The sequence below is a fragment of the Trachinotus anak genome, unplaced genomic scaffold, assembly GCF_046630095.1.
Source record: "Trachinotus anak isolate AG129_WGS33_773 ecotype Australia unplaced genomic scaffold, CSIRO_AGI_Tana_v1 ptg000019l, whole genome shotgun sequence".
Taxonomy (NCBI): domain Eukaryota; kingdom Metazoa; phylum Chordata; class Actinopteri; order Carangiformes; family Carangidae; genus Trachinotus; species Trachinotus anak.
Genome location: NW_027273870.1, coordinates 13,571,545 through 13,594,868, shown reverse-complemented (window position 1 = coordinate 13,594,868; position 23,324 = coordinate 13,571,545). Strand labels below are relative to the sequence as shown.

Sequence of the window (23,324 nt, the reverse complement as noted above, 5' to 3'; positions counted from 1 at the left end):
ATTTGTCTAGGAAGACGTTTCACCTCTCATCCAAGAGGCTTCATCAGTTCTTTCTCGCACCTGACCAGGCTGGGACTGGTCCAACTATCTGGTTGGAGACCCAGGTATTAAAACTCCTTTGAGATACTATGGATTATGGTTATCTTTCCATGTGAAGTCTGCACCCCAAGTGGACTCCGTGAAAGTTCACAGAAAGTCCACTTGAGGCTCCTTGTGGACTTGTTGAATTGGATTTGGAAAAGGACTCCACACTAACAGACTTCCCAGGAAGGTGGCTTTTAACTCTGCAAGTCTCTAGGTTTGATGAAATCCGGTCATTTGGATTCAGGCTGTGGGACAGAGGATGAGGAACAGCACATAGAGGCAGCCTGTGTGCACAAACAAGATGTTCTGTAAGTTTTGATCTGATGCCATTAAACTCCAAACATAAACATTCTATTGTATTTACTGAAAATGGTAGCGTTGTGTGACATAAACCAGCTCCACATAAACCAGATCAGTAGTGAATATATATATATATATATATATATATATATATATATATATATATATACCGTTATATGCACTCCCTTCACATGAGGCCTATCAGAAAACAGAGCAGCACACCGACTTTCTTTGAGTCATGCGGCCACAGTTTAACCAGATTTTAACACAGCCACATGCAGTGGACACAAGGGTTAAGCGCAGCCCTCAGAAGACTCTTAAAGGTTATGGTCTTATGTTCCTGTCGACCCTGAGGGTAAAACACAAGAAGACAAGAAGAAATATCAGTTCTTATCCTGGGTGCCATCGTTCTCCCAGAGCTATCATTTATCAGAAGTAAATGTTTTTCTGGCCTCAAGCTGAAAACACAACATGGACATACACCACCTCATGAAAGTTATTTTAGCTAACATGTTCACAGGGTTGTATTTTTATACACCCAGCAGACACAAAGCAGCATTCACACTTATTTGGATTTATATTTATCTTCAGCCTTTTTTTGATTGCTGCCAATTCCGCGCTAAAATATTTGCTTATTAGTGTGTTTGCAAAATGCTCTACTACCTACTTTGTGTTGGTGAACTTTGTGTGTCTGTTTGCGGCCTAACAGGTAGCTACACAGGTTTTGTCAGAACTTGTCTGCTAAAAATAGGTGCCTGCTGCAGCTGAAAACATTGTTGATGAAAATGAAGTCTTTGGGCTGGAGGATCAAAACAATGAGCTAAAATGGGCTGAAGGGCTATAATTAAGAGAGTTGAGGTGAACTGCAGAGCTGGGTCATAATTTGTTGTTCATGACCTTAATTTGATCCATTATTATAATAAACTAGAACTACCACCTCAAAGTTGTTTCAGGTTATGTCCCTGTTTATCCAGAGTCATATAGAATATTAACCATTTGTGTGGAATGTTGTCATAATTGCTGTGTGAAGAGCAATGGTTAAAAAGTTCAGTTCAGCTTTGAGCTCAAGTGAATCTTTGTGCCAAATTTGAAGAAATTCCCTCAAGGCGTTACGAAGATATTGGGTTCACAAGGCCAAAACCGTGTTTTGTGAGGTCACTGTGACCTTGACCTTTGACCCTTGACCACCAAAATCTATTCAGTTTGTCCAGATGAATGTTCGCGTTCACAGGAATGGGACGTACATATGTACAGACAGACAGATGACCAGAAAACATAACGCTGGTGACAGCCAGGGCCATTAAAATATTAATTAATGTTGTTTAAAAGTTTTTATCCCCACGCACAGGGTATAATAGTGAATGTTGGAACTTTAGACCTGCAAAGTGTTGCAAGTATGTTTACAGTATATTGGGCTCAAGGTCAAACATACTCTAGAATAACTGAGCTAAACTTTATCGGGGACTGTCTCTCAGTCATTAGTGTTATTCATGATTTCCTAATTTTGAATAAATTGGGAATATGTGAGTTATAAATTCCACTTGAGGATTAAAATGAATAAATAAAAAGTTGACGGGGATTGGGACTCCTGATACCATGAAACAGGATTAACATTAGCATGTTTCTTTCCTCTGCAAATGCTCCCTATTCCCTGTACAGTCACTGCAGCTAAAACATGCCTGGAGAGTATGGAGAGGATGTGTATGAAAGTCCACAGGTTTATTTTCCCCCACATTTCTTCCACATAGGCAAAGAAACGACAAATAAATAAGAATGTGTAAAATTCCTCAATAATTGATGTTGTTGGACTTGGAGGGGAAGTGTGTCTTATCGCTGTAGATACTGTGAGGAAAATTAAACAAATTCACAGAGGACGATTTTGATTTTTCACAATGATGTCACACACACACACACACACACACACAGACAAAGGTTGTAACCTTCTCTCCATTCATTGTCTTTTTGTTTTGTTTTTGATACACAACATTATGAGCTGATGCAAACACACACATACACATGAATATATCGAACCAACAAAGCCATACACGGGTATGGATACGTTCCTCAAGACTCTTTGTCCAAAACAACTTAGCCATCGAAAAGACAAATGGGACTGTGCGTGTGTTTTTGTATATGTATGTGCCGTGAGTATTTTACAGTTCGTGTATCTGCGTGATGTTGTGTGGTTGAGAGTAAGTGTGTGTTGATGTGTTTGTGTATGTGCGTGTGAGACAGGTGAATGCACGTGAATAATAACACAGTATTTTTCTCCTAAGGGGCTGAACTAGGCCTGAAGAAATAAAATATTAATGATCGATCACTGGTTTGGGACCACAGACACACACACACACTCACACACACACAAAGACAGACAGTCAGAGAGGCACACAGAATTGGTATTGTCACAGTATATTTGCGAGCAGTCCCCTGACCATATTCACTCCCTAACCATCTGTAAGCAGATACTGTTAGCCTGGGACTTAGAGAAGAAGGTTGGTGACTGGACAGTTGTCAGTCTGAACTCAATGAAGACAATGGGAGGCATTCACTGGTCATCAATGTTAAGGCCATGTTTGGAATCATCTGTGATTTCACCTAGTCTTGACTCGCAGGGCGTCAGAATGGTGCTGTCAGTCTGTTGGTGAGTAAAACACTTCAATCCACAGGCATGGAAAAATAGGAGAGACGGCTAACTTCTAGATTCCACGACACAGCCGCAATGCAAGAAACGTGCGTCTCATGCAAGCAGTGTGTCTGCTCTGATCCATAAACATTGACGCCAAAATGAAAACCAAAACGCATCCAGTGTGTCCTCGGCCTAAGCATGGTGCGTAGGAATCATGTAGTTAAACAGTTAAGAAAATGTAGTTTGATGGTGGCAAAAACAGATGACCCTGTCCACAGCTCATCTGAGCTCATCACTCAGCCCTGCTGCTTCTCTAAACTGGGAGCTGATCTGAATCTACAGCAGGTAATACACAGACAATAGATAAGTAACTCACAAAACCCCATGCCAATAACCACTACTAAAAATAAGAAATAAGAAATAAGAAAAGATATTTCTTATACAAACCTGGTGAAGGGCTTTTTTTTCTTATCTCCCAAACTAGTTAACTTGAATGTTTTGTAATGTCTGTCACTAAGCATAGTCCATGTTTTCTAACAGAAAAGCTTTGAAAGGCTGAAACAGTTTGAAAGCTTGAAATACAATGATAATAAAAAAAGGTTTAGAAGGTTGAAACTAAGTTTTGAAGGCTTCCATCATGCTTTGTTAGGCAGTCTCTGAAAAAAAAATGTTTTATTCTTCTTTATAACTGCACTCTTTTAACAGTGTTTCTTCAGCTCATTTGTCACTGTTCTCCCAGTGTAATTTGTGAGTTTTCCAGGTTTGTAACCTTGTAAATGGTGATCTCAAAACTGCTCTGCACAACATTTTTTTTTTTTGGAAAATGTTAGGACAAACCTTTTATTTTAAACTTTTATGGATGTACATTTGACCTCATATTGCAGATTTTTCTGTCAGAGCTTAGTTTAAAACACCCACATTTCATTGATGTGCCCACACAGCTGTGTGTGTTGCGAGCCATGTTATTACTGGCTGCATTGCTGGTCTGAAGCCAAAACAGACGCTCGGTGGGAAAAAAAAGGATCCTGGAGGCAGCAGCATTTGCTCTTAACCTATTGTTTGGTTTCTGTTGAAGTACAGTCCGGTCATGTCGTACTTACTGGGTTAGGTAGGATTGACAAAGCTCCCTTTTTTGCTTTTCACAAACAGATTAAAGGTTTCACAAATCTGAAACTGTTTCATAGGTCTGTACACAGGTCTTTGATCTGGACCTGGTCCGGTGTGGTCAACATGTGAAAAAGAGCAGTAAGATCTCCCTGTTTTCACAAACAAAATAAAGACTCATGGAACAAAGGGGGAAAAAACAGAGGACTCGAAGTTAAGTTTCTCTTAACTTAATCCTTAACTGCTGAATCGGAAGTTGCAAATTAGAAGCCAACTCATGCCATGGACGTAGTATTTGAAGTTAAGGTAAATTTGTTAAGATAAATTAGCTAGTTAACTAAGTTAAGTGGTTATTATCAATTATCAATATTATATTATTATCAATTTTATTTTACATTGATGCTATTCTGCAGCAAGACAGCATAGAGAGCTGTGCATCCTATGCATGTCAGTCATTACCAGTCTGTCAATCTGACTTAACCCAGAAAATGCGTATGTGATAGAACTTCAGCAGAAAGCAGACAATAGGTTAGGAGCAAATGCCCCTGCCTCCGGGATCCTGGCTTTTTTTCAGACCAATTGTTTCAGAGTTTCAGAGCAGAACTGTGAAACAACGCTGCCAGAAATCTCGTGACTAACAAGGTTGCAACTGTGTGGGTAGACCTCCGAGAAGTGGGTGTTGTAAACTGAGCTCTGAAAGTCAGCAATACGAGTGCAAATGTCCACAAATAAAACTAAAGGTTCGCCCTTTCAAAACTCCACTTTCAACAGAACATTTTCCCCAACATACGTGGACCAGTTTTGAGAAGACAAAGTACCAGTAAATATACCAAGAGAACAGTGATAAATAAAAAAACCCTGAAAATAGTGTTTCAGACGTAAAGAAAGAAAACTCAAATATAAAATGTTTGCAGAGATTAGATTTTTTTTCATGCTATAAAAACACTACAGATGCCTTCAAACATAGTTCCAATTTTGCAAAACCATTTTTTTCAACCATTCAAAGCTGTTTTTTCAGCTTTGACACATGACATGATTTTCATCACATATATCTGCCTTTGTTGTTTTTAATTAATTCATCAATATCAAGACCAATACCATCTATTTAGTTTTCCTTCTGCTGCTCTATCCTTCCCATCATCAGTATCATTGACAACAACATCATCATGTGTTGATAATAACAATAATATCAACATCGTCATCACCATTATAGTTCATTCGTTATATTTCCACAAGGGCAAGCCAAGGCCCTTAGGCAAGGAGGCACATTCACTCACACACACACACATGCGCGCACACATCCACACATGCACACACACACGCGCACACAGTGAAAAAAGACAGAGTGGAGCTCACCAATCACTACCATTATTACCCCTTTCCTGCTGTCCCCTTTGGGGAATGGACCGGTCCCTTGTCACTGACTGACATTCCTCCCATGGGTCCCTAATGGTCCACACACACACCTAGATCCCTAAAGTCAATTCCCAAGGAGCTGTCACACTGTCCCTGGCCAAAGACCAGAGGTATCCATGAGTGAATGGTAATGTGTGTGCACATTTATGTGTGTGTGTCTTAATGTTGTCTAAATGTGAGACAGTGCCAGTTTTGACATTTCTTGATCCCTCTGACACATTCTTAGGGGCAGTGGACAGTTATTTCTTGGTAAAAATGAAAATAAATAAAAATAATATAACACATTTTCTATTGTCTTTTGGTGTGGTGCTCATATGATTGGCAGAAATCCTCAGGGGCAGAGAAAAAAGTCACACCTAGACACCAGTTTGGGCTGTGCAAGTGTGAGTGTGGTGTGATGGACATATTTCCTCAAGGCATTATTGACAGTTATTGTCATAATGATGTGAATTTAACCAAAAGGGGAAAAAAAAATGTGACCCTTATGCCAACTTAATTTTGGTCAAATTTATAAATGGCTCTATTGAACCAACTTTGTGGTCTTGTTTTCTGATTAAGTTTAACTTTTTAGATTGCACACCTGCATGTTTAAAACAATTTTATTTTATATGGAAATAAGAATATTATTATTATATTACAAAAAATTATTATTGTAAAATACAAATCATGATTACACAGTAAAAAAGAATAAGAATATACAATTGTCATATATATAATACATGTATTCATGATGATAATATATGAATTTAATTATGAGAATATACAAATCAAGTGTAAGATACAGATTTCATAATTATATGGAAAGAAATCTGATGATTACAAGATTAAAGTTTCATGATCACAATAATAATAATAATAATAATTATATAATTACATGCGATGGATCTCATAAAATACAGATTTCATAATTGCTAGAAATATAACTACAAGCTACAGATCTCGGAGATGCAAATTTTGTAATTATACAAATACAAATCTCAAAAGTACAATTTATAATTACAATTTTCAAATCTCAATTACAGTCAAATTTTGATTTTATGATTACAAATACAACAGAATTGTGAGATGCAAATCTCAAGAATATAAGGTACAGATTTCATAATTTAATAATTACAAGATTTTACAGTTAGGAGAAATACCTCACATATTTATAAAATACAGATTTCATAACTATGAACTACAACATATAGATGAAATAGAAATGTCATAATTACTAGATACAGATCTCATGACTGCAGGTGTACACAGACGTTTTTGTACTACTTTTCTGTTATTACTGCCAACGGTACAACTAAAAACAGTAAAACTACTAATAATAGTGATACTATTAATAGCACTAGTAATACTGCCTAATGCTCAATACTTACCAACCCAATTACCTGGAACTTTGCTTTAATTTGAAACAGGAAATGTTTTGTATGCTCATAGGCCTTTGCTGTGGTTTATATTTGCGCTGACCAACATTCCTATCGTCAATCAGAAACACTTGACAACTACTTTGACAAATGACACATAGCATCTTAAAGCATCAAAGAGGAAACAAAGCCAAGATGTTCTCATACTTTGCCACATCATTTTACAAGCAGCTGCTGAGTTAAGTCACAAGCATCAGCACAGTTGAATCAGCCTGAACACGTCAACACAAAGCAATCAAATTCCCACAAAATGAACACACACAGTGTTTTCCAGGTTGGGTTTGCTGAGATTGGAACAGTCTGCTGGCCAGCCTGTGGGATATTGATAATCGTCCAATTGCATCCTCTGTCTCTATCTTTCTCTTGCTCTACTTTGACATGCTATGTTTTTTGTTGGCTAAGCTAAAATTTACTGTTGGTTAGTTTTTTAGTGTGTTTTATCCTGGAGGTACCTGGTGTTCTGACTTAGATGTCTTTCTTTTCCTTTAAAAATGGTTAAGTGCTTCAAGCTAAGGCCTAAACAAGACACAGTGAGGTTTGTCTGCTGAGAACTTCTGTTCAATAATCATCTACATTCATTCAGAGTATTGCGGACACAATATAAGCTCATCAGATTTGTGTCCATCTTAACTAAAAATGCATGTACTCATTAGCCTTATTATTTCCTAACTGGTTTATGAAAAACAATACTCTTTCATCCTACATCAGTATATTAACTGAATACAAGCACCAAATTAATACTTTATAATACAGTTGAATGTAGTTGCAAGCAACTAGAAGGAAATTTTAAATGTTTATTAATGTAATTGTCAACATTTCTATCTCCTCCAATGAATCATCAATGACATATAAACAGTTAATAATTACAAACGTATATGACACTTGATAATACTGTTTAACACTGGTAGAATCATATATAATCTCACAGCATGCTTTCAAGTATTTATAAACAGTTTTCACAAAGACAGTTTTTTTTCACTTTGTGTCAAAAAGACACAAAGTTAAACAAAAATCAGTGTATTGTATCTTTAATAGAGGAAAATAAAAACAATTCCAGGTTTCTTCTCAGCTCTGTAACCAGGCTGACAATGAGTCATACCTCCATTGATCCATGTATTCCTACAGCTCTCAGTGGTAATGAATTAATGAGCTTCTTTAATGATACAACTCTATTAGAGACAAAATTCATCACCTCCTGTCCTCAACTGGCACCAATTTATCCTCAAACACATGAACCTTAGAAACAGCTGTAAAACCTGATGTATATTTATTGACCCCCACCAACTAACTTTTCTTCATCTAAACCATTGACCTGTCTTTTAGACCTGATCACAACTATACTGTTTAAGGAAGTTTTACCCTTAGTTAACACTTCTTTACTAGATATGATCAATCTGTCTTTATGAACAGGACATGTACCACAGACTGTTAAAGTAGCTATAATTAAACCTCTTCCAATGATCCAGGTGTTGATCCAGGTGAGCTCTAGAACTGTATCTAACCTTCCCTTTCTCTCTAAGATCTCGAGAAAGCAGAAGCTAATCAGTTGTGTGACTTTCTACAGAACAAAAGTTTCTTTGTGCTATGATACATCTAAATCCTGACTGAAAATCCTCAGAGACAGACAGCATTGGTCAAAGTTACAAATGACCTTCTAATTGCATTGGACATAGAAATTGTCTGTTAAGATCTCAGTGCCGCATTTGATACCTTTGACCATGTAGCGGACATACGACCCATTAAAAGAAGTTCATAGTAAGGACATGCAGAGTTATTGGAGTAAAAAACCAGATTCTCTATTTGTAACAAAAATAATTGGTATTTAACTATTACTTATATAGGAAAAGTAACAACAAAAGGACTGTGATTCACACTAAGGAGTGAATCCTGGGCTCTCTGTCTCACATGCATAAACACACAAACTAAGGTTTCCTGCTCTTCCTCTGTCCCTCTTCAGATAACAGAATCATAACTTAGGCTACAAGCCACATTCCCATCCTGACTAGAAACCAGCAGATCACTCCTCACACAGATCTATAAAATTATAAAACCAACTATCTAACTATTCAATAACCGATGTGATGTGTCTGTGTAATAAGTCAACCCCTAAATTTCTATCCTATAGGGCTGAGATGTAATATATGGATTTAGAGACAATATCTTTCATATGACCATACTATCAGCATCCTTCACACAAGGTAACAGACACTACAGGCATCCACAATGTCTTTATTATTATCACTATTATAATCAAAGGACTGCTATGTAACCCACACTTATTTCCTATTAGCTTTAGGAAACACTGATTTTGTTGTTTGATCAGTTAACCACTTGTATTATAATTACCCTAAGGTTTTGAAGGATGTAGGCCTAATATGAAATCTGTGTTTGTATTGTTTTCTTCCTGTCATTATTAGTGCCACTAGGTTTATAGGTTGTGTCCTTTAATGATGTGTAAGTTTAATAGATAAACTCTGATTAAACAATTCAATTCAAAGTTCTATAGAAAGTTACTCGCTCCTCTGGTTGAAACAAAAGGTGAAAACAGAAACATGCTCCAACCCCCAGGGGATAAAACTGTTCGTTCATAACACATCCTTGCTTTTTGCTATTGTTTTTTTGCACCGCTTTTTTCCATCAGGTTTTGCCACACCATGCTTTTGCCATCCATGAAGCTTTGCTTCTGGCTCTTTGTACTTTATAATTTTGTCCTCGTGTTCTTTGCCTTTCTTCTGTCACATGCTCCAAGTGGCCTAACTTTTCTTAGTCTACACGCACGATCTTTTATTTTTATAAACCAATGCAAAACCAACGGAATCAAGCACCAGGATTGTCTCGGACTATTTTTGTAACTTTTAAATTATTTTCACAATTCCCATTTTTGAAGATTTTTGACAGTCTTGGAGTCGCCTGGTCAACGCCAGTCTCCTCTAAAGTGAGGCCTAAATTTAATTTATTAGAGCGTTATCTCACATCAACCCACAGGAGATGACCTTGATAACAGATGACGCCTCCAGGAAGAGCCATCCAGAGCCCGCCGTCAAGATAACTGTTCAGCTGCTTTGGTTCCAACTGGGTCTCCTCAGATTGATTTCAGTTTGCACATGTTAACTTGCTTGAAGTTTCTTCATCTCCACACAGGATCTCTGGAGCTCACCCAGAGTGACCATTAGGCGCTTGGTTACCTCTATTACCAAGTTCCTTCTCCCCTGATTGCTTAGTTTGACCGAGTGTCCAGCTCTAGGAAGAGTCCTCTATGTAAGAATGATGGAGGTCTCTCTGCTCTTGGGAACCTTCAATGCAGCAGAAAAGTTTTTTTTGTCCTTCCTGGGATTTCAGCTGCGACACAATCCTGTCTCTGAGCTCTGCAGGCAGTTCCTTCCTCCTCATGGTTTCTGATGTGCATTGTCTGCTGTGAGACCTTAAATAGACAGATGTGTTTTTTTCCATACTATGTCCAATCAGCTGTTTACCACAGGTGGACTCCAATCAGGGTGTTGAAACTTAAGCCATAAACCAATATGCTTTTTAAAAGGGTTTTAGTCATGTTTCTGTCAATGTGGTGGAGGAAATAATCTGTGTTGACTTTTTAAAAGTTAAAGTACAATATGAAAATGTCAGTAGGACTTTTTATATATGTTTAGTTTTGAGCATTAAAAGAATTAGATTTTTTTAATGTTTCATAATTGTAGTGATGAGTTTTTGTTTCTGTTAGTTGATTCTATAGAAAATGTCGAATTAAACAGGAATCTGCTTCAGTGTTTTATTAACAGTGCTTTTGTTACCTAAACCATAGTTTGGATGCAAATCCTAGGGCCAGATGCATAAAACATTGTGTAGATTCATGACTAAAACTATGTGTATGCACAAAACCAGAAATATGCATACACATTCTTTTGGTCAGAATTATAAAGGCGTGTGTACGCATGATTTCATTTTATTAATCTCACTCATTGAGAAATTGGGCACATGTGTATGAGCCTCATTTCCACTCTGACAATTAACCATGCATGGATGAAGACACTCCTTTCATCCATCATTCTGCAGACAAAAACACTGTCTGTGCCACAAGTTGTCAGGCACAGGAAAGAAAGACAAGAACGAAACACAATTCATCCGGTTGTTGGTTGGATCACAAACAGGAACTCATCAGTTTAGTTCAATAACTCCAATTGTACGGTCCTGTTTTACTCTGAACATCATTTGTCAGAACAAGAGACAACTTCATTAGGCTCCAAATAGGCGCCTGAATTTGTGATTAAACAATTAAATAGTATGGAAACCATTTACAGAATGCAGAATATAATACAGAACATAACATTAAACAATGCCAAAGGAAATACTGAGCACACAAGCACAATTATTCTGTTGAACTGTCAAATTCTTATAAAACTTAGGATAATGAATTTGAGCTCCGTGAAGTAGCCTGTTTTGTTCTATGTTAAACTCGCTGTCCATGTGTATGGTCAAAGGATGCATGAGGTGCGCACAGTCAATTCATGTTTAACACCAATTCATGTGTGGGAAATAGTGTGTGCATGCTTTTTGTATGTACGCATCATTTATGCATCTGGTCCCTGGGTCTCTGGTGCGATGGTTGCACATTTTGATCACCTGCTATCTACTCCATATATGTCCTGATAACACTGCTGCTGTTAACAAATGGCACATTTAATAGTTTGGTGAGTTAGTCATCCTTCTCCCCCTTCAAGACATCATTGTCTGCGGGCCATAAGCACTGGTCCAGCGTTTTTAGCATCTTGATTAAGTCACTGTCGCGCAAGTGTTTGGTGAATGAATGAAATGGCTTTCCCCCCGAGGTCTTCATTGCTGCCAGCACCTTGATTTTGTTTGCCGAATACAGCAGGTAGCATCATCAGAGCTGCATCCCTTTTTCATCCCTTCCCTTCACGACAGGTAGACATGAGGAATAACGAAAATAAATAAAAATAGATAAATGAAATATTGTCAGTGGAGGATGTTCACTTGTTTTTCTTCTTCCTGTAGAAGATCCTCACACACATCCTCACACCTATCTTAAGTCCTGCTTACTTCACTTACTGCAGTCACAGCTCGGACTCCTTCATTAATCATTTAAATCTTTTGATGAGATTTTAATGTGGACTCATCTTGTATGTGTTTTTTTTTTGTTTGTTTTTTTATTAGTTTGTTTAAAGATGTGAAGGTTGTGTCATTTAATTGATATTGATATTTTGCAAATGCTTAATGTTAACTTAATGTTTATTATGCTTTAAAGACAACCCCACTGATATTCCAGCAGCTGCTGCACCAACACAACTCTTTGGTCACTGATGGAGATGAACTTTCATTCCCTCTTCCTCTACTGCTGGGGGATGAGTGGAGCTGATTGGTTGCGGCTGAAGCTCACCCAGACTCCACTGACTGTCCTCTTCATTATTACTAATAATGTATTCAGCCTCTCGTCTGTACCCTGTTGTGCCTGCTTTGCTGGTCACGCCCCTTTGCACTTGCGCCTGGAGATTTAGCTTGAGTTTGTGTATGAGCTTTTTTTTAACAAAAATAAAGCCCTCAGTCTTTTTTTTAAATGTTGCCTACACACTTGTTCACGTGTGATGTGCTCCATTATTCCTGCACAAGGGTTGTCAGTGCCATTTAGCACCTGCATCTTCATGATTGTCTGAATTACACTGTGTCCCGAACAATGGGTTTGTGTGTGCCCTGAATGCTGTTACTCTTTTGAATTGAGCTGTGTAACCATACATCCATCATTAGATTTTTAAATGTACACAGGAAATAACTTGTATTAATTAATTTAGACATTAAAAATCCATCTGATTTCATCCCTAAGATGTGAGTAGAAATGCAACAGTCGCTCGTATTTTTTAAAAATGTTACTGTGTTTGTATTCTCTGTCCATGGTGCTGAAATGCCTCTTTGACATCATATAAAATCCCTTCATATAGGAAAAGCCCATAATTTCATAATTTCATCAGTTTTGGTCATTGCAGTGTTGTAAATGTGAGGTGATAGGTTTTTCACAGTAAAATTGTTTGAAGAAAATCAAAACCAATCTGTAAACACTGTGGTAAAGCAGTGTTTCAGACATGAAGCTGGGCCCACAGTACAGACATCACTCCAGGCAGAAAGTGTTGGGCAGATGTACAAGGAAAAAGGTGGTGGACAGCGGTGTTGTGTTGTTGGACAGTTGCTCCAAAAAACTGGGGAGAGAAGAAAGTCCTGCCAGCTGTCTGTGCAGGATTTTAGAAGACTTTAAAGTTTATTCTGTTTGTTGTCTTCAAAAGAGTTTGCATATCAGATTGAAGCAGAGGCAGACAGAAGTTTTTGTTCTGGTTTTAACTCTAGAAAAGTTTGGTTATTATTAAACCACCTTTACATAATTTAAGTTAAAAGAAACTGTTAACCGTGTGTGCTATAATTTTCTGAACAGACTAAAGGCTATGATAACAAAAATCACAATACAAACCTATATATTTCTAGCATTAATTTGTGTCTCCTTGGTAGCTTCAATCATGAAATAGTGTCTGATGTAGAATGCACAGAATAAAACTGTCACATACACGACTTAATTTCTGTATTTGGGATTTGAGAATTCCTTGATTTCTTCATTAATATGGTTTCTCTAAACATTTATTTTACTATGATAAAACCTTAGTTTTAAAACTGAATTAATAAATATATTACAATTCAGGGTTGTTCCAAACAAATACATTGTTTCTTTTATTTTTGGATATGACAGAAAAAGATTTTCTTTTTTTTTTAGTTTAAAGCTTGATTAAATGACTTTGTAACTACAAAACTATAGATTTATTTATTACAGGAACTGTGACAGAGGAGTAGATATCTGCTTGTTTCTCCTTTAGTATTAAAACAATTACTAAAATAATTTACCCAATTTAACAACATGCAGTTGCTATACACAATTTTTTGTTTATTTCTTCTCCTCCTTTTTGTGGAACATTGGGAGGAAGTGCAAACAGAGGCGTCATCAGCCTGAAAACAGCACTGGCACACTGATTACTCTGCCACTGTGTGTGTGTGCGTGTGTGTGTGTCCATGTGTGTAAAAGAGGAAGTAACAGTGAGTGAGAGGTGTGTGCACACACACATACACACACACACACATAGTTTTTGTCCAATACAAACATATTTTTTTCCACTCTCAATAAAGTGTTTAAAACTTACTGCTGCAACATTTTTGTACCTGAACAAAAAACTTATAAGACTTTTTTTTTTTAAATATAACAAAAACTTTGGTAATACACTCATCATTTTAAATGTTTAACACATTTTGTGATATGCTTTCAGGTGTCAGTTGGTTTGCCATTGATAGTTTTTAGCAACCATTAACGAGTGCTGACTGGTTTTCACACATCACCAGTAGGCATCTGCTGGTTCGGCAGCTTGTGTTGTGATTATTTTTAGTGCACATCTGTTCATTTTTATTGGCCGCTGACAGTGATGTAAAGGCGCTTCCTGTGGAGTCTGATGAAATTAAAATGAAATAAAATCAAAGTAAAATGATTTTAGGGCAAAGAAAACCAGGAAACAGTGACACAGGGGAAAGTGAGGAAGCCTTGGAAAAAATGAGAAGTGTAGAGAGTAGGGTGAAAAAACAGGGGCAAAGTTTCAAACACTGGCTGATGACTGAATGTGAAACAATTATAGCAGAGATTTGGGTTGAGTGGTGGAGAGGCGATCCTATTAGGGCTTTCAGGAGAAGCATGTCATTTCATCGACAGTGACAGTGACACTGGATGTCATTTTAATTGACACTCTGCCATAGGAGGAGGGAATGAGAGCTCGAGAGGGAGTCAAAGAGAGAGAGGGGAAGAGAGAGGGAGCCAGAGTCCTACTTCCCCCAGGGCGATCTTAATTGGTAAAGTAAGGAATATAAGCTATGAAATATTAAATGTATAAAAGTAGAATATAGTCACTCACTTTTGCTCAACAGGAGCTTTTGCACAGCAGAGCACCTAATAGGTAAAGTTGGTAAATACTTCCCCCCCCATATGCCTTTGTTTGAAAAATAACACCCCCTCTGCATTAAATAATCATAAACATGCTGCACTTACTTTCATGTACCTAGACAGGGTATATATACTGTGTGGAGCTGCATGGGTAAGAAAATGCACTGTGAAAATATTTCTTTTTCATTCAAAGTAAGATGAGGTGAGGAGTGTGAGCAGTTTGAGCCTCCAATGGGCAGTGAGTGGTAATTAGTATAGAAGTCAAACTTAGAAATCTTAAAAATCAAAGACCAAATTTAGCGAGTTGTTTTGAAGTTTTATCAAGTAAGCTGTTCTGCAGAAACATGCCACCCTCACCCGATCCTGTCACTGAATAGTTGCAGTGACAGGATCGGGTGAGGAAGGTGCTGGTGGGTTTGATGGATTTGGGCAGCCATTTTTCACTCGTGCACAGAGGCTGAGATGGAAATGGACCTCTAATACACCATGAGGTGAGATTGTATGGTTCTTGTCTCCAAATGACAGTGAGTGGTAATTGTCTGAAATGTGTATTACTCACTTAGAAAGATAGCTACCAAGTTTGGACTAAACTAATACACTACTTTTAGCTTTGTTTTTAAATGAGATCTTAATATTTTGCTATTGTTGATTTTCATGTATGTTTTTTTTTTGATGTTGCTGATAAAAAGAGATGAAGATTTGATCTGATATCCCATTAAAACTGGGATCTGGATTGATTACCATATTACCCTTTCTACACCTAAATTAGTGCGTACAAAGTGTTTTTTTTTTAATATACACTCAAAAAAATAATTCATTGGATGAATGTAATTTGATCTTGCCACCTATATTCCATCTAAAGAAATCATGTTAAGACAGTCTATCTTGACTGTGTTAGTCTGATTTAAGTAACTTAAGTTAGTGCAACACAATTTAATCTTGTTGGATTAACTAATATAGCTTTTGTCTGTTTTAATAATGTAAATCTTGTTGAATGAACTAATATAGCTTTTGTCTGTTACACTAATGTAAATCTTGTTTAAGTGTTGTTCTCACTGTTAGTGTAAGCAATATGTTTAAATTACCAAAGATCCAATAACATACATAAAGAACAGGCAAAAATATTTACAATTTTTATTTGACACTTGGGCGCAACATAGAACTGACATCGGATCTTTACCATTGTCTTGTTGTCTTTGATGCATCTCTACAATATGCAACAGTACCACTTAACTGCTGACTAAAACAGTGTCTTAAATCCTTCCAGCATCAATTAAACCAATTTTCAAGACTCAAGTTGTTTGTGTCAAATATTAACCATACGATGCATTTGGGAATGCTGTATTCAGAGTTCAGCATTCACAGTCTTGCAAAATTTTAAAGTTTAACATTCAACATACAAGATTTTTTAAACCTTTTTCACAAATGCTTGTAAAATATTTTACGAACAAAATAATTGAGACTGTGTAAGAAAACAGTCTTAAAACAATCTTACAGGATTTGTGCATGACTGGTGTCCTTTCAAGTTTTAAAATTCTAAGTGCAACAACGAAACTTCTTAAAACATTTGTAAAAATGCAATACAATGTGTGCATGACTATAAAAATATGCGGAATTATTCAAGTCAACAAATGCACACTTTTTAAACTAAACTTTTTAAATCAGAAACGGTGAAAAATTACTGTCAAAGGAATGTCAGAAAATCTACTACTAATACTCAACTTTAGGAGCTCAAAGTGCAAGTATGACTGCTCCACTCCCAGAAACTGTTTTTGAAAACATGTATGAATACAACTGCTCCAGCCACAATTGTCCATCTAGTAAAATCAGTCTGGATGTGTGTTCAAAAACATTGTTCTGTGTCATCTCCATTTTGGACATATGAGACGACAATCTTAATCTCAGTCCATTGTGCAAACTAAATTGTCTGTTGGAACATTTTTCTTCTAATATTGAACTTTCAAAAACAAAAATCTGCATTGGCAGACATGTGGACCAATGCCATGCTTGAATCAGTCTTCATCAACCTTATTTACCCCATAAGCTTGCTTTTCAGGAACTGTGCCTTGGATGATAATCCAGCTTCAGCAGAATTTTCTGCAGGACTTCAAAAGTGCATTTGAGCTCAGGTGGGTAGCTCAGGTTCAGACAGTATATCAGTCCAAATAACAGAGCATAGGCAATCGCAGTTTCCCCCAAACCACTGAGGACCTCCACACCTTCAATCAGGACACTGATGTCCTCTGGACCATCTCCCGCCTCTGCACCCTCCTTCTGTATGACGTACACTCCCATCACGGTTTGCTCCATTGAAGTGTTGGCCTCAGTGTCTGTGTCCTATGGAGTAAAATATGACGATAAATACATTTGATATGAGTCTAGAAAGTGTGGAAATAGACTTAGAATTTTATGAAGAAAAGGAGTACAAATTAAGTCGTACAGTTGGAGATGTACATAATCTCTCCTATCTATCTATTCATTTGAGAACTGGAAAATGAAGTAACGGAGACCAGCAATCAGAGATGGGACCAAGTCACACATGTGCAAGTCTCAAGTGAGTCTCAAGTCTTAAAACTTTGACACCTGAGCCTCAAAATGGCCGCCCGGAGTCCTTTGCTTATTTTGACCATAAAAAGGTCAGAAAATGTCCTATGAGTAAGTGCTTTTGTCCATTTCTCCAGAATACTTGGAACTTTCAATATCTGGCAGTTATTTTCAATTTACTGCATGGTCTAACACTGCAATAAGAGTTTAAATGAAGGGACAACACAAAGAGGGAATTTGATTTTAGAGTTTTAGTAAAGAAAAAACACTGAAACTGTACACTGAAATTTGAAAAGTATAGAACTATTTACAATATAATTTGTGAACTTACAATAAACCTGCAGTGCATAACAGACCATGAAAAAAATAAAACTATATACAGGGGTTGTTTCCCTACACAGGGCAATTGCTCCTCTCTGGCTGCGGACTCAAACACATTGGTGGTGCTGCCAGTAGCAGTTCCTCTCTGGCTGCAGACACAGGCGCACATCACATTCCTGACACTTCCAGGGAGTGCTCCTTTTACGGAGCTGGCAGCGCCGTCGCCCCATGCTGGCTCTGTCAGACTTTGTGTGGCCCATATTGAGAGGGGGTTGGACACCTGGGGTGCGTTTGGGGTTAAACCTCGGTGGTCGAGGGACTCCATCATCAGGCTCTGCTTCAGTCTTCCACCTTTGATGACGCGGTGAGCGGCTATGGTCTCTAACACCATCACCGGAGCCTCCAGCATCCCCACGGCTTCTCCCTCTACGGCCCTGAATGTGACCTCTGATAGATAGATAGATAGAACTTTATTCATCCCCGAAGGGAGATTCAATTATCTAATGGCTCATCGAAACATAAAAATGTGGTGGACACGTGCATGTAATAACACACACAGAATAATTTGTTACACAAAAAAGACTTGGTAACGCAACGTTGCACGATTCTAAAAAAGTCACCACGCAATACAAGCGTCGATTTACACATACAATAACGTAAAGAAAGTAAAAACTAGATAGAGAAAAGTTAGAGAGAGCTTCATTCATTCAGGAATTCAACTTGGAAATTCAACTCGTCTAACGTTACCTTTCTTCGTCTGAGGTTGCTCCTTCCGTTGCTCCTTCGTCCTCAAACCCATCTGTGACCGTCCACGGAGGTTTTGTTGCGCGGGAAGGCCATTTTGCTAACATTTTCGATCAGTAATGTGCTGTATTACTCCACTCTGCTGTCTCTGTATTCGGGGCACTTTCCCGGTTTCATGGTAGGAGCGGGAGTGAAATTACCATAATGACATCTATATGCCTATAAAGCGCAAGGTCTTAGCTTTCAGAAACCGTTGGAATTTTTCCGATCGCTCAAACCGTTACAGTGTTATGGTAATCCAAAGTGTGCCTGTGCAAATGTGTCGCCGACGACACACTCGGTTTTAAAGGGTTAACCTTCAAGTCTCAAGTAAGGCCCAAGTCATTTTTCTTTGGGCAAGTCAAGTCAAGTCAAGTCACAGGTTATGTCAAGTCAAGTCCTAGTCAAGTCACCTTATTATTGCAATTTCACCCACAGAATCTAAATCTAAATAAAGTGAAGACAATATATTAGAATAGAATAGAAACGTACGTACCTACGTATACAACCTTTATAGTTGCTTTGTCGTGTATTTCGGAGGTCACTGACAGGTTTACAAACTCATTTCCAAAATCAGCATCTTGATATTGAAGCCGAAAATCTTCTTGCAATCCAAAACTGGTCTTCATTGTCTGGCACAATTCTTCTATGGAGTCCGGTATTCCTGCTGGCAGAATTAGTTTCCTGGCATCATCTTCACCTAGGATGACCCTCAGTCTTATGGGTTGGGCCTGAACAAAAAAAAAAAAAAAAAAACACTGGCTGAATATTTCACAATGAAAAAACACAGTCTCTTACAATAATTAATAATTAGGAAAGTGTTGATATGTATTTATTTATTATTATTTTTATCAAAACTAGGATCGTATGTGATAAGTATTACTCTGCTCAACAGCTATTCATTTTATAATGCTCACCATCTCGAAAAGACGTGTAAACCCGTTGATCACCATGCAAATCCTTTCTATTTTCTTGAGCTATGTGTTCTTCAGTCACTCTATTCAGTATTTTATTGTGACTCAGTATTTCCTGCAATGACTGCAATAAAGGGATGTACTGAAATGACCTCCTTTGGTCTACAGATAAAATATACTCCACAGGCTCTACAACCCTAAAATTTAGCTTGTAGTATTGTTTTCTTTTATAAGACGTAGCAAGGGGGCTACACTTGCCAAAAACTTTAGCCACAGGGTTAGAAACACATACAGAACTTCACCATACGATACATCAGCAGAACAGCCAGCCCTCACATTATCAGAGGTATCTGACACTTGCAACGGGTCCACAAATGTAACTACACTGGCTTTGAGATCTTTCAGTGTGTGTGGATGATACTTCCTGTTTTTGTGTGTGTAAAATGTGCTGTAAACATTTGTCTTGAAAGGGCAACCAAGAAACACACAACTAACTGTCTTGTTACTTCGCAGATGTGTTCCAATATGAACAAAAAAATCTTTCTCAGTGGAGAGGTCACTGCATTCACATAACTCGCATTTAAAAGTTACTGAACTGGAAGTTGTCTGCGTAACCTGAGATGAATGAGCTTTATAGACATGAGTGTTGAGTCCACTCCATGTCTTGAATGTGCATGGACAATTTACATATATGCACAGAAAATGTTGGCTTCTTCCTTAATGATGATGCCATTTATAATGTTTAAGTAATTTGTACCTACTGCTCTCTCTGGCGACACAATGCTTGCACTGCCACATACACGTCACTGAAAGTAAAGAGAAGAATCAAAAACTTTAGCAAATGATAAATAAATATACTACTTGGCCTCAAATAGAGTCCAGGGGAATGCTACACACCAACTAGATAACAGATACACAATGACAAAAATATTAACAACTTACCATGTATTTCTGAGGTGCAAATCTCAGGGCATGGGGACACTACTTTCTTTTGGGATGTATTTCTGGTAAAAAGAAGAGAGAGAAATTGTTTTAAGAGTTAATACAACATCTGTATCTATCGTAACCAGGGCACCCCCACCCCACTAGCTGTGCTGGATCCTAGCATGTCTCTCTCTCTCTCAGCAGCAGCAGAACGGGGTGAAGCGCTGCAGCCGCGGACCGATATCCGGCCGCCATGACAACTTAAGCCTCGACTAGTAACAAGTGTGAGGGCCGTTGTAGTGAGCTAGCGCGATGCTAGCGCACGCACGCACGCACACACACGCTAATCTGACTCAAAAACAAAAAACATGTTGACTAAAGTATGTCTCACAAATGTCTAATGTGTACAACTTATCACTCACGCCGTTTAAATAAATGCATTCCTGGATTACTTACCTTTAATATCACGACTGGCAAACAATTCTTGCATGCGCTGTGTGTTGGCGGTCAAACTCTCCACCGGACTTCCTGACCTTTCTCTGCAGCCGGTGGGTGTGGCGCATGCGCAATAGCGGTCCCTATCAGAGTCATTGATTTGAAGGACTTCATTCTCGTTGCATTGAAATGAATGAATCTAATTCATCTGAATTTTCTTTCATTCATGTTAAACAAACAAGAACAAATCATTTAATGGAGACAAACATGATTACTTCATTTAATGCGAACATATTTCAAGTTTGCTAATCAAACACATGCCCTGAGTGACTTTTTTGAGTGTAGGTAAACCTGCTAAATGAAGGTGATTGACTCCTTTCACACTACCTTTCAGTTCAGGCTGAGGAAACACATAACTGTAGGGATCAGCGTCATCGCATGCAATTTAAGAGCAGAAGAGTGAGGTGCTAGCTGCCATGCAGACTGATAGGTTGGTGGTCCTGTCAGTGTTGGAGCCACTGATTGTGATTGTATGTTTTTAAAAACATATTTCAGGGCTGCAGCTCGCTCTCAGCAGAAGATGTAGCCGTGTTGTTTCTGGTGTAAGATGACAGGTCTGTTTAGAGTGGGTGTGCTCTGAAAGATGTCACAGCACAGCAAAAAGACAAAAATTAGCGTGTTCACCCGAGTGAAATGTTTAAATCACTGCCAATCAGAGCCAATGAATACCCGCGACTATAGTGCAGAGTCATTTGACCTGGGAGTGAATGTTGATTGTACCCTTTCACCTTGCTAGTACAAGCCTAATGTTAGTGGGTGTTAGTGTGTATTTTTGACCAGGGGCTTATGTCATTCATCGTGATGGAATGAGACAGCCTTGGGAATAGTAATTAAGTTAAAGTAGACTTAAAGGTTAAAGGTCCCATATTTTACACTTTTCCTGGTGGGTCCTGGTGGGCTGTGGTGGGGGCCTGAGGACAGTGACTGCTTTGTTGTGACATCACACAGTTACATTATAGAAATCTTGATGCTCAGTTTCTGAATACAGGCTGTGTGCATTTCTATGTGGACAGAGCACTTTGATACTAGCACAGTATTAATACAGAACCTAGGCTTGCTTTATAATCAAAAAAGACATGGACATCTTCCTTTACACAATATTGGACCTTTAATGCAACTCTAACTACTTACAGCTGATCAGGAGAGTGCATTTTTGTAGTTCTCTATAATCCTGGTTGCAACCCCTTCAGAGTGTGGCCCTGGTACATAGATTAATATGATAGTGATCTGACCAAATTCTCTTGGCAAGTAGAAAGGTTGAAACAAGACCACCAAAATTTCATAATCACGGGTGTCGACTTTCTCTTGAATGCTGGGAACTAATGGGAACTGTCTGGAGGGCTACTCAAACTAGCAGCTGTCCATTAAGGGCTTTGGCAGCTAGAGGGGTGTCAGAGAGCTAAGTTTCTATCTCCATCTGCCGGGCCACATTACAATCTATAAAGCTTACATCAGCTCCTGAATCAATGAATGCAGAGAGGGGTAATGACTGGGATCTCCCCTGGAGGGTGGCCCATTACTGGTAAGCCGGCTATTTTGCAGGTCGTGTGGGGCAGGAGGAAATGATGTGGCCTGTATGGCAGGACCTCACCTCTGATGTTAAATGGGCTCTGCCTAACTGCATGGGCTCAGTTCAGGGCCACCCATGAGGGCTCATGGGTATTTGGGAGGTGTGGGAGGTGAGTGCCAGGAAGTGGCTGATGGAATTGTGGAGGTTTGATGTTTGAATGGCAGTGCTCAAAGAGACAGTTGATGATTCTGATGGCCAGGGAGATAAGGTGGTCTAGGGTCTCGGGTTTATCTTTATCGGTTTTATTCTTTATTTCCCCATTTAAAGACTTTTGAAAATCACCCTGCCTCGTTGTTCCTAGCACTCACTGTAGCTGGGGTCCTGAAAACACCAGCCAGCTCAGCAACACTACCAGAGAGAGAGAGATAAGACATTCAGCAGTGTCTTTAATACAAACAGGAATCTCCTTAACAAAAGCATCATAGGAGAGACAGAAGGCAGACTGGCTCTCCACACAGCAGATCCACAGATGAGACCAGATCCCTTCAATGAGTTGTTCAGATAAGCAATGAGAGCAAGGTCTGTGGCATAAGAGAGGGGTTGCTATTCAAACACAAGTGAGTATGGAGTTCAAAAAGCTCAGCAGGAATGAAGGTCACTGTCATACTGGAACAAAAGATTCATGGAGGAGAGGAAAGCAATTAAGAGCCTGACCAGCCACAACTGGGGGTGAAGGCGGAAGTGGACCTAGAGAAACTGGTTGCGGTAACTAGAGGGGTAAGTTGAACAGTAAGCATTGTTACCTGGTTAGAGAGATGGCAGATCCAAGTGAGTATGGCTTGGTTGCTTTCAGAGAGGGTTCGGGCTGCTAGAGGAGAATGCCTTGGCTGGAGATAGCTCTATGAGTTATGGAGAAGCC

At 38.5% G+C, this 23,324-nt stretch overlaps 1 protein-coding gene across 5 annotated transcripts; it reads right to left on the bottom strand.

The window, feature by feature from the left end:
* Window positions 1-15,853: 15,853 nt before the first annotated feature.
* On the bottom strand, window positions 15,854-22,306 carry LOC139637077 (uncharacterized). 5 transcript variants are annotated; one of them, XM_071505600.1, is made up of 6 exons: window positions 20,857-22,306; window positions 20,419-20,480; window positions 20,238-20,282; window positions 19,059-19,293; window positions 18,060-18,226; window positions 15,854-17,251 (listed from the first exon to the last, which is right to left on the bottom strand). In XM_071505600.1, exons 4-6 carry the CDS (start codon window positions 19,189-19,191, stop codon window positions 16,967-16,969), a joined length of 585 nt encoding a protein of 194 aa, XP_071361701.1. In that variant the 5' UTR covers window positions 19,192-19,293; window positions 20,238-20,282; window positions 20,419-20,480; window positions 20,857-22,306; the 3' UTR covers window positions 15,854-16,966. The 5 variants fall into 5 exon arrangements, 4 of the variants coding, with proteins under 4 accessions (XP_071361701.1, XP_071361700.1, XP_071361699.1 ...); XM_071505599.1 differs by having other exon boundaries at window positions 17,895-18,226; window positions 18,527-19,293; window positions 20,857-22,305; XM_071505598.1 differs by having other exon boundaries at window positions 17,895-18,226; window positions 20,234-20,282; window positions 20,857-22,304.
* Window positions 22,307-23,324: the final 1,018 nt, after the last annotated feature.